The 12,725-nt window shown below is 37.1% G+C and overlaps 1 protein-coding gene across 5 annotated transcripts in view; it reads left to right on the top strand.

Annotated features, from left to right (window-relative positions):
* Positions 1–12,725, top strand: part of Dync1i1 (dynein cytoplasmic 1 intermediate chain 1) — a 293,572-nt gene that overhangs the window by 268,226 nt on the left and 12,621 nt on the right. For all 5 annotated transcript variants that reach the window (XM_078040389.1, XM_005331795.4, XM_005331801.4 and 2 more), the window contains 2 exons: positions 3,064–3,204; positions 7,348–7,473. In XM_078040389.1, the coding sequence (XP_077896515.1) occupies positions 3,064–3,204; positions 7,348–7,473 (267 nt within the window). The remainder of the gene's footprint in view (positions 1–3,063; positions 3,205–7,347; positions 7,474–12,725) is intronic.

Raw genomic sequence — 12,725 nt, 5'->3', positions numbered from 1 at the left:
TTTTGCAAATTCACAAACCCAATCTTTAGGACCTGACACTTTGTAGTTCTGTTATGGAAATGTTAGAATCTCATGATATATGTGTTTACCATAAATTTGTTACATGAAGTATTTGAGATAGATTTTCAATCTGAATATCCTTTGAGCACAAATAAAACAGGATGATAAAATCTCGTAATTGTGCAAAAAGTACAATTACTGTTCAAAATGGTACTATTGTAAAATAACTTTTGCCTATGCCTGTAGTTTATGCATATGCTGGACTTGAAAACTAGTGATTTGTTAATGTGAATCGACTTGGTACACTGATAATGAGTTCAATCAATCTTGATTAAGACATTCCCAGCCTGTGAATTTATCAAGGCTAAACAGACCCTTGGAAAATATAGGCCCTTCTCCCTGCTCCCAAATAGGAACATACTTTAGTTTAGAATTATTTTCATAGTGACTTTTATAATAGAAGGTTCATCTTGGGGGTGAAGGGTGATAAGGAAGTTGGAGAAAAGCAGAATAATAACAATATTTTAATCAATACTATTATCATGAGAAAACTGGGTTTTGGCAACATGAACAATGGCAGTTATTTCCAGATGTTTAAAAAGTGAAATCTGCCCAGCACCACAAAAAAAAAAAAAATTAAAAAAAGAATAAGAAATGAAGTCTCCAGGATGCAGCATAATTTTGACTAAATGTCTCAGAAAAGAAACTACCAAAAGAAAAACAAAAGAATACTAGCAATTAACAGATAATTTAATAAGGTAATTAATCCACGAGATAATATCAGCTCCTTAGAAAATGACTGGTTAAAGATGACGATCTTTTATTTGATCAAAATAAAGATGACAGATGTTATATGATTATCTTATGTCCATTTGTGTATCCGAAACTAAACTTCTGGCTATCCTCAGATGTACTATTGGCTGGGTTAATGAGAGAGTATTCTCTTTTAAATGTGTATAAATCTTTGCCATCCTTTGACTTTAAGAAAAATACAAATAGTGGCTGACTGGCCATAAAATCAAGAATTTGCAGTGGCAATAATCTCCAACTATGAGTTAGAATTCAATAATCACAAACGATCACTGAAGAAGCAGATTCTCCACACTGCTTTGTAAAAATATATAAATAAGGAGAAATGATACAATCACACTATTTTCAGCAATCATTGAATATTCAGATTTTCTGGGAAAAGGAATTAGAATCACCTCGTCCAAAGAGTGAGAGGCAGAAAGAAACTATGTCAGTAGCCAATAAGCAAATGATTTCGGCTTCGAATCCCATTGCAAAGATGGTATATAAAATATTTTGCATAAAAGATTTATAAAATACAAAACAATAAGGCAATTCTTTTTGACATTTCGGTATCACGTATTCTTTTTCAAATTACACCCCCCAAAAGACACTTTTAGAATTAAAACATCCCTCCCTATCCTACTCTTCTCCTCTTCTCTCTCTCTCTCTCTCTCTCTCTCTCTCTCTCTCTCTCTCTCTCTCTCTCTCACACACACACACACACACACACACACACAAACACACACATACACACAATACCTCATCTAACATCTATGTTGCTTCAATATGTTGAAATTTTATTTGCTTCAAAGTGGTGGTTTTTAATATCAAAGCAATATAAATCATGGAAAACGAAATCGTGTAACTGCTATCTTAGTAAGTTTTTGCATTATATTTAGGTTAAAGAACTTTTATTATCTTTGCACTGATTTTTCTCAGAATTTCAGTACACGAATTCTGGTGTACTTTATACTCACAAACGGGACACTTTGGGACTTTGCTCTGATTTCCTACAGGTAACATTCTTTGAACGTCTAATGCAGAAAGGATTTGATTGTTACACTGTATGTTATCTTCTCCTGATCCTGTTACTCTGGCCTGTATAGGCATCCAGTAGAACCCATGAAGAGAGTACAGACAGCTGACTGGATGAAGACGACAGTGGGGGAAAAAAAAAAACTCCCATTGTTTAGATTTCTGTCAGAGGATATAAGAATATTTAATTTCTTTTATCTCTGGGGCTTTCATTATCATTTAAATTTCATTTTACATTAATTGATCAGGGATTAGTAAAGCCATTATGCAGAAATTAGAATAAGACAAGCCAGATGGAATGAATAATTCATAAAGTCCAATTACGTTTTATTTCTGGTGTACTTTCAAACTTGCCTCTGACTTCTGTGCTATTTTGATGTGACAATATTCACTGGAAATCAAGAGTGCCATTTTAATTTATTGTATCCCTCTGGAGTGGAGGCATTTGTATGCAGTGGGAGTATGTTAACGCATTTCTCCTCAGAACACCAATTTTAGGGTTCTTGGAAAGACAGATCTAGAAAATATGGCTCATTTTCTCTAGAGAAGTTTAGGGGTGCTACAAGAAGCCTCACCAGTCCACTTGATTTGGGCGAACTACTCCCAACCAGAGAGGCTAAGGTCTTGGGACCGCGAAATTTTCACCTCCTAGAAGAGATAGAGCCCCTTTTAAAATATTTGTCCCCATCCCCCGGCCACCAAAGAACCGTTAAAATACGAATTTGGCCTGGAGTGGGACTGGAAGCCGCAGGAGCTGGTGCAGCTGCAGGCCGCGACCACGAGGTGGCAGGCGTTGCCTTCGATGCACGGGGCTCGGGCTCCGGGAGCGCCGCGGCTTCGGAGCTGCCCGGCGGGTCTGAGCCCGGCCGACCAGACCACCACCGGGTTCAGGCTCCGAAAGACTCTCGCAAAGCGTGGCCCGGCGAGAATTCCGAGCTAATGGCATCCCCGTCCACCTGTCTGGAATGTCTCTTACAACTGTGTCTGAAACCGCCTCCCTCCGCCCGTCCCAGCCCCCGGCCCCTTCAGCGTGTCCCCCCCCCTCCGCCCCCCGGTATTTATTTATGCCACTGGACAGTTCTAGTCACATTAAAGCTCCGGTTCACCTTCTCGAGGACTTTCATCTCGGGAAGTTTTATGACACTTTGTGAATGTGCAAAGTTTTTAATTAGGCTCCCTAGACAGCCCGAGGCAGCAGCAGCGCCACAAAGTCTTCACGGTCTCTCTGCTTTACAGCACAACAAGCCGCTCTACTCCTTTGAAGACAATGCAGACTATGTGTACGATGTCATGTGGTCCCCCGTGCATCCCGCGCTCTTTGCCTGCGTGGACGGGATGGGGCGCTTGGACCTCTGGAACCTCAACAATGACACCGAGGTGAGCGGCGGCGCAGGCGCCCGGGCCCAGGGCTGGGAGGGGTGCGCAGGAGGCCACTCGCAGTCTCTGCCTCTTCTTCTAAATCGGCCTTTTTTGGACAGACCCTCCAATTGCAGGAGGGTTGCTGGCCCCCTTATTCTTGACTACCCTGAAGGGAACTGGCAGATGCATTGGCCAAAAGTCACTTGATTTCACTTGGTCTCTAAACTCTGGCAGATCCTGGACAATTAACCACCCTTTTTGGCAAAGAGCAAAACTATACATGTTTACGCCTTTCCGGATGGTCAAGGATACACAGGCATTTTTCAGAGCCATGTTAAAATAACTTTATTGGCAAACACTTGGAAAAATTAGGTTTTGTGGACGCTGATTTTCAGATTGGGCTCTTCAAGGGGGCTATTTTGTTCAGCTTTTCCTATTTGTACAATTTCTATTTTGAACCCCCCCCCCACACACACACACACACAAAATGACTGTTAACTATTTTTTTTTTCTTTAAATCTATCATCCATTTGATTTTCACTAAGGTAAATGTGCCTTGTCGAAGATGTTGAACTCAGAGTCAGCATCTGACAATGGTGTTCAACTTTGAACAGATTAGCATATTTGAACAGGAACTCCGAATTTTTTTTAAGTGGAATTTTAACATGTCACATTGAGAGTAGTTCACAAGTGAAAAAAGCCTATTTTTTTAAAAGCAGTTGGTAGTGCAAATGTATTGCTTTAAAAGCACACTGTATAGTTTCGTATTAAAATTTATGCCATATGCATTGTTCCTTTTTTCCAACTCTCAACATTATTGAGGTGCTAATTCAGCTACTTAGATATTTGGGTGTGAGAGTTGTTTCTTTTATAATAATATTAAATATCCTTCAACTTTATAAACTAAAATGGTCTCTGCATCATTTCCTGACTTCTGATTCTGGGGAGCTCTCCATAAATACAAATGGGCAGATATGAGCAGCAAGGGCTGCAAACTATATGTCAAGTAGAGAACAAGAGAAAGGTCTTTTGAAGTATTTTGAGCAGGAAGCAGCTCAGCCTTTTTAATTAGAAGGGCTACAGCTGGAGGATATGAAGGAGGAGCACACTTCCTCATTTTTTTTTTCTGGAAGAGGGCAGGGAAATATCCTTTAGGTATTGTTATTGAGTAACTGTATCTTCAAGGGTATATATATATATATATATATATATATATATATATATATATATACAGAATTTCTGCCAAATTTATTTTTAAAAATCTTTCTGTTTAAATATTTTTCCATTTACCTCAAAGAACTATGTGACAAGGAAGAATTATGTAATGAAACATCTTTGAAAATAATCAAAAGGCATGAGCATGTGAAATGCCCATCATTGTGGATGTTGAAATGTTTATAACATTATTACTCTTAATAGAAAGATGTTATTACCTTACATTGTAATGGTTTCCCAGTCTTTCATCACTGTTGATTAAAATCATATTGCTTCTGTTTGGTAGAAGAAACTCACTTAAAGCAACCAAAAAACAAACACTTTCCAGATTGACTTAGGAGTCCGCTGTATCAGAAATCAGGCTTAGTTGAGGTAAGGTTTAGGTGGTACCCAAATGCAGGATACAGACCCCTTCATAATTCCTATATATATAACTTTTTTATTTTGTTTAATCTGTCTTTTAGGAAAAAGGAAATTAATATGTGAACATTACCAAATATTATTTTTTTCCCTTTTCTTTCTGTAGGTTTCAAGAGACAGCACATAAGAGTTTTATGATTAAACATTTTAAAAAATCATTACTGGTCATACAAATCATTTAGTTTTGTGGTAAAAGTAATTCTGCTTTCACAATAATGTAAAGATATATTGAGTCTGACTCAAATCCAGTAATGAACTTAACGCTTTTTTAAAACCCTGAAATCATGTTTGCCTTCTATCAAGTTGAACAAGATTTTTCAAATGTATATCAAATTAGGACATAAATTTGCGGGAGAATAAATGAACCTGAATTCCCAGTGCAGTAGTCTATTGGTTATTGTTCAAATTATTATGCTTTGAGACTAAGTTATTGGAGACTGCTCCTGTGCAAGAATAGTTCATATTTACCTACCTCAGAATTACTAATTTCTGCTGCTTGGTAATTTATGTCCTGTCTTATCTTTGCAAGTAAAACGATTGAGCCATAAAAACTCATGAAAATACTTGCAAAACTAAAATATAGAAGTAAGACAGGGTGAGTACATGGATTATTTTCAATATAGATTCATCAAATTTTGAAGGTCATTATCAATTAAATGCACACAGACATATTCTGTCGCTTCCTTTATGCAATTTAAATTATTTTAGCACATATCATAGGCTGTGATAGCTATTTTTTGCTATTTACAGTATGTATGAAAATAATATTTTAAAAGCTTAAAATGCCATTGCAGTTTGCTATATTATTTATATTCAAAGTTAACAAAAGTCTTAACATGTATTAGGAATTATTTTTAATTTCTCAAAAGGTCAGTGACTTTTAAGTGATTCATTTTCTTCTATGTTCATATTATCATTTTGGCTCTCTTTTTGAGATCATTCAAATAAAATCTGATACTAAATAGAATTAGATAAGAAACCTACATGATCCTTCTAAATTATAGTGTTAAAAATTAACTCTGAAATTCTATAGCAAAATCACGGATTTGTTTTCTGGCCAGCACACCAATAATAAAGTGTATTGACAGAATTATGGTCCATCTAAATTCACATTGTTTCAGCCTTTGCAAGGTTTGGTTAAAAATTCAGACTCTAGCCTGCACAGCAGGTAGCTTTATTGTAGAAATTGTGTATTTTTAAAAAATAAATGAGCCAGGGACTTTTGTTTTACATTTTTGCTCACAATTGACATGCAATGATTTAAGCGGGTCAAAGAATTTTTATTGATTTCAAGATTAAGTTTAAACATAGATTCTTACATATGATGGAGTTTTTATTGCTATTTTAAAGACAGGTATTGGGTCAATAATTTCATATAAACAGATGGTTTCAATTCCCTGAATAACAGAATGCAGAAGGTGCTAAGTCACAGTACATGTCACGTTTCCATCAAAGTGCAATGTGGTTATTAGATGCAGGTCTCAAAGAAGGGGCTGGAGATGTTCTCAGTAGCATTCTTTTCACAGTTTTTTTCTTTGTGTTCAACATTTACAGTTTTCTTTCTTGTGGCGTGTTGTCTTTTCCTACTCCACATTCTTTGTAGAAGGCTCAGGAGATCTGATCTCTGTGTCAGTTATGGACTCTCAACCTTGAAGACAAGAGTTCATACAACTGACTGCAGAAGAGGAATACACTCACTAAAAATCCTCCTTTCAAACACTAAGTTTCTTGTTAAAAAAAAAAAAAGTTCCATTTCAGAAGCTTGGCTTCTCTTTAATAATGACTATTATTAATTTTAGCAATGTTTTCAGATTTCCAGAGTTTATTAAAGGAGACATAGTCATTTTCTACAAAGTAGGTGGCTATATTTTTAAAGGATATCACCCTGGAGTTATTAACAAAGTTTTGGATCATTTCCCACACTTTGGGACTTCCAGGGAGAAGGAAAGGAAAGAAAAGAAAGAGAGGAGAGAATTTTAAGTCTTTGAAACTTTCTACCTTCATTCTTTTTTTTCTGATTATCCCCTCCCTGATGAGATTTGGAATATCAATACATATGTTTATTTCTTCTCTGAAGATCCATATGAACATGTCTTTTACTCTACCATACACCCCCACCTTTTGGCCTCTTATGGATCCTTATTCTTGATAAATTCTGAAATCTCTTTCTTTTCACCACAGCTCATGGCCCAATAGCAAAGTATCATGTTTAGTTGTTGAATTTGTATATGGGATACACACCTGCCGTAATTCAAAAAATATTTGTGTCACTGACTACACATCGACTATGGAAAAGATCTCCCTCCTTTTCTCTTTTGTTAAAGCATCTCTCCTCTTTGTCCCTTAATTCAGTGGAGCATATTATTTGAGAACAATGAATTCTTTTTACCCATGCACAAGGGATGTAGGTTTCTTCCTGCACATGAAGCCAGTAGTGATTCATGTAGTTAAATGTATCATTTTGTAAATCCGTGTATTTAAATTAATATTCAGAGGTTCTTTTTTCTGTTATTACCTCTTTGGCAGGTTCCAACAGCAAGTGTGGCCATTGAAGGGGCATCTGCCCTGAACCGAGTCCGTTGGGCTCAAGGTGGCAAAGAAGTTGCCGTTGGGGACTCAGAAGGCCGTATTTGGATCTACGACGTGGGAGAGGTACATGTTTGTTGTTTGGTTTTTGTTTGGGGGGATTTTTTTTTTTTTTTTAACTTGTGAGTCTACTTTAAAGATCTGGGGAAATGATTGACAAGACCTTCTGGGCTACAAGAAACCTCTCGAGTGCGTTTACAAATTTCCACTGACTTCAGTGGGAGTTTGGCAAGGCCTCCTGGGGCCTAATTTGGCCTCCATTTCCATGCAAAGGACACTTTAGTTAATGATCTGTATTCCTTTTAGACTGATATAGAATTCCCAGTTTCCTGTGAAGCATGGAACTCCTCACCAATTTCATGAGAACAAAAAGTTTGCCAAATTGGTCATGTTAACATCAAAACTTGACTTTTATGTTTTCTTTGAAAAGTCAAGTTTTAGTTGGTATGCTTAATTAAAATGTATTCTATTTTTCTTTAATTAAAGCATAATCAATTAAGAAGGTTGAGGTATCAGATATGGTACCATTTTTGTGGCATTCAAAGTTATATAAGCTATATGTACCTCTGTGGCAAGTCTTATCATATAGTTATGTAAAATATTCTGAATATCATGACATATGTTAAAAGAAAAAACTACACCTTTGGGCTGGGGTTCTGGCTCCATGATAGAGTACTTGCCTAGCATATGAGGAACTGGATTTGATTCTCAGCACTGCATATCAATAAATGAATAAAATAAAGGTCCATCAATATTTAAAAAAATTTTCTTAAACCCAAAACACTACACCTTTTATTTCAGAAAAAAAAAATCTCCTTGACTTTGAATCCCATTTTTGTTTAAGGCTATATTATTAATCAATTATACTTATCTGTTTATTTTTATTTCTGTGAGAAAATATTGACAAATACTTTCATTTCTTGTGAGATTAAAGAAATTGTTCCCTAAAGACAAAGAAAATACTGAATTTTCAAGCAAAACAAGAGTGTCGTGCGAAGCTATTCTGGAATCATTTGAGTCTAACATTTTCATTCCAGAGGGAAAATACACCACATTTGTATGCACAATGTCATAGGCCTGGAAGGTACTCTGTGAATACCTGGTGCACACATTTAGTTGATCACACTGAGAAAGGTTCTTTATGGTTTCATCAAGTAGTAACCTATAAATGTGACAATCTTAGCCTGTTTGTTCTATAGTGGAACTTTTTTTGTGTGTGTGTGGAGGGGTACTGGGGATTGAACTGAGGGGCACTTGACAACTGAGCCACATCCCCAGCCCTTTTTTTAATATATTTTATTTAGAGACAGGGTCTACACTGAGTTGCTTAGTGCTTCGTAGTTGCTGAGGCTGGCTTTGAACTCACAATTCTCCTGTCTCAGCCTCCCAAGCAGCTGGGATTACAGACGTGTGCCACAGCGCCTGGTTTATAGTGGAACTTTTGATGACATACTGTATGCTGCTATATGGCACAGTGGATCATGTTGAAACCATCTAGATGGTTTTATGAAATTTAACTGGGGCAGAAATTGAATAACCTTAGAAATGGGAGTTTTCTCTTCTGGGATGAATCTCTTAGTTTTAGTCTATTTCATTAGATCCTCCCTCTTGATTACTACTGATGCCACAAGCTGAGTCATGCCACAGTGACAAAGACTCTGTTAATAAAGGCCCACACTGGTGACTACTGACTTACTTTGAAGTCTTTGGAGAAGAGAAAGCCCTTTGAGCCAGAAATGTTGCCAATACAGTTAGAGCAATATTTTCATCAAAATGAGTATTCTTTATAGTTAATGCATTCTCTCCATGGTCTTCACCAAAGTGAAACTAAATTGCAATAAAACAAATACTGAGTTTTGAGTTATTGCTTAAAATATAAAAAAAGGGACAGCAGAAAATGTAAAAAAAAAAAGTTTCTTTCTTTCTGTTGTCTCTTTTATTTATTCTTTTTCTCTTTGTTTACTTCATTTATAACAAGTGTAGTTGTGGGAGAAAAATAAATGTGGAGACATGCTCAGAGGATGAAATGGCAGAAAGTAGGTGAAACCTAAAAACTCTTTTCTCCATCTCCCCTGAATATACATAAGATCCCTCAACTCTCTTCAGACTATTTGCAGCATTAATTGTTTTATCCCAGTTTGTTGTACCTCAGAAGGATTAAAAAGCAGAATAGTTTAACAATCTGGCTTATTTTTTAAAAGGCATTTTGTTTATATACACACATGCAAACACACCCCACCTCTATGCAATAAGAAAACAGCCTAATGTGCAGAATTCTCTGCAGTAAAGTGTCTTTATAGCTTATGGACAAAATTTCTTGAATATAACTCATATTATGGAAGGATATATGATTTTACAAAAGTTGCCTGGGCTGATATGTGGCTGCTAAAACTTCTTTCTAGGGTGCTATCATCATTTCTAAATTGTAAAGTGCTGTTATACTCATATTTCTACTATCGTACCAGCAGGTCAGGCTGGTTTTCATTTTTGTATTATTGCCCTTGCTTTTCTAAGTGATATTACAGACTATAGAAATGTCTGCAACTATAGGCCAGTCTTGTCTATTGTCTGGAGTCTAGACAGGCTATAGAAAAATCTGTGTGACACATAATAGGCCAAACAATTTGTAGGGTTGTTTATCCCTACAAATTCACTACCAGGGGGGAAAAAAACAAGGATATACGATTTTATTGAGCGTAGGTAATATTACAATCCTCTAGCCCTTCTCTGAATGACCAAAAATCAGGATAGGCTTATACACTTGAACGATTCTTTCTGTATTGTTTGATCATACACAAAGCAATGTATAGCTCAGAAAGATTCAGACTTAACAAAATCATTTTGTCTTAACTATAGTTTTCTTGCTAAGTACTTTTGTAAAGTATCTTCTGTTTACTTCAAAGGGAAGAAAGGCATTTCTATTTCTCTTCTCACCTCTCTGAACTATTCTAAATCTCTGAAGCCCACGACTGGAGGTGCCATGTACCAAAGGGAAAGGCTTAGCCAAAGCCCACTTCTGAAAGATGCTAGATCCCTTCATGGGCAAATGCTGCCACTACTGTAATTACCATTGTATCGTTCACCAGCCTAGAACGTACAAAGCACAACTGTACTTTGAAGAAAAGGGCACCCTCAAAACAGTGCCTTCCTAACTTTCCGAATCACCTCGGCTGTGGGAAGCCAGATGGAATGCCTTCCCATTGAGAGTTACAGGTCAAATTTAAGGGTAGTGTTTGGCTGATGAGAGGGAAGGGGTTTGAGTAGGAAGCAATTTCAAAAGAAAAAATACAGAGGAAGAGAAAAAAATATGATATTAAAGATCAAATTGTTATTCAAAGTCAGTTTATCAGTATTCAAAGTCAGTTTCCTGGTCCCCGTTAAAACTGAATTTCTCCCCAAGGTCTTAATGGCCTTTGAATTGAAAGCCTTGCTTTGTGGAACCCTCCAGAAACCAGATGAAACACTTTTAGATAAACCTTATAGTACAATCGATGTAAGAAAATAAGTGGTAGTTTTTAGAGTCTGCGTTGTTGATCTGTTTTCCTCGGGATCTTAGTATATTAAACGTATTAATGTCTGCCTGGGGGAAGACATCCCACATTCCTTCTCTCATTGTTGACATGACTGAGATCAGTGGTAGGCTGGGAAGAAAGGAAAGCAGCTCTCTCATGCCAAGGTATGATTCTGCAAGTGGAGTCAGCTCCACATGCCTGGTGCCTGGGACCTGTGAAATTGTATGGGGCTGGGTACTTAGAAGAGCATGGAATTTAGTTTGATGCTCTGTTGTCATTATCTTGTAATCACTAAGAATGTTCAACAATGGGCTCCATGTTTTCATTTTGCATGCCCCCCCCAGATGATGTAGCTAGTCCTATCCACAAGAGTATTACTCTTAATACACTGATCACGAGGGCAATCAGAAATGAGAAATGTTAACCCAGATCTAGACCATTAGAAAGGAGAACCTTTAGAAACGTGGTTCTAGAGGTACCAGTACATGCTGCATGATTTTTTTGGTACATATTTCTTAAAACTATTTTAAATGGGCATGAGAAAAGGCAGTGATTCTGTATTAGAAACATCATCAGGTGCATAAAGATAGAGCCAGAGCCAAACTGGAATTTCTAATTGACCTCCCCAAACCACGCTGTTTTGATCACATCATAATTTTAAAGAGGATCTCTGTGATGCCTTCTTCATCAGTTGAAGTGGGGTGGGATAGACTTTCTCTCTCCATGCATTATCAAGAGCTCCCTGATAGGAGAGACTCCCGTGACTACCAATGGAGACATTTCCATTCAACTGCAGGTAGATTTGCCCTCCTGTGAGACCTGGCACTCAACGAGAAGGGCACTGCAGAGAGGAACCCTGGTGTCACCAGTCACTAACAACCGTCTGCCTCACCTCCTGTCCCAGCTGAGGCTGCAGCTGCTGCAGGGAGTCCCAGCACAGCGCCCCCATGATCATGTTCTTCTCTATTATGTACAATTATCCTCTATGACTTCTTAGATGATGGCAGAGAACTGTGGCTTGAATCCAGATTTACTGATGCAATTTATTATGAGCTTCTGAGGGGGTAAACAGAGTATTGTATATGAGCTCACTGAAATCACCGGATTGGGTTTGTCCATCTCCCTCCCACTCACCTTTTTTTTTTTTTCTTTTTTGTTAGATCTAAATGTCAAAGACATTAGTAAAATCTCAGGGCCTATGAATCAGGAAGTAAAATATAAAACAGCCATGTTTTCAGGTAGGCCACGTGATGCTGTGTTTATACAGCACATATTTTTGGTTGTTTGATTTCAGCATTGTATCTGGAAAATATACCGTACACATTTATTTTCACAGATAGGGGTCTATTTTCTTTGCAGAACAGGTGCTTAACTCCCATTAGCAAAAATTGAAGTTATGCAAATCCAACCAAAGACAGAAGAGACCCCTTCTTATTATTTGGCTGTAGTTTTTATTCTATTTGTGCTTTGAAAAGCTACAAATAAACAGTGGTTGCATGTACTAGTTAAATTTTCCAAAATCTAAAATTTTAAAACTGAGCCTAGCCCTTGATTAAATTTTGAGAAATCCCTAAACTATGGGGATGCCACAAGTTTGGGGTCCCATTCAATTAATGAAATATGAGGAAGACAACAAGTCATAGATTAACTCCAAGTATAACCTGAAAACATTGGGTGTGTTAGAACACATAAAGAGCTCTTAATCATTGTTGGATTTTTTTTCTCCCCAATGATGTGTGAACACACATATTTTAAAGAAGTGAAAATAAAAATTACTCACTGCCATGGCCCTTTTACTGAATAGCA

Source organism: Ictidomys tridecemlineatus, chromosome 2, assembly GCF_052094955.1.
Source record: "Ictidomys tridecemlineatus isolate mIctTri1 chromosome 2, mIctTri1.hap1, whole genome shotgun sequence".
Taxonomy (NCBI): Eukaryota; Metazoa; Chordata; class Mammalia; order Rodentia; family Sciuridae; genus Ictidomys; species Ictidomys tridecemlineatus.
Note: the sequence above shows the minus strand (reverse complement) of the source record. Positions and strands in the feature narration are given on the sequence as shown.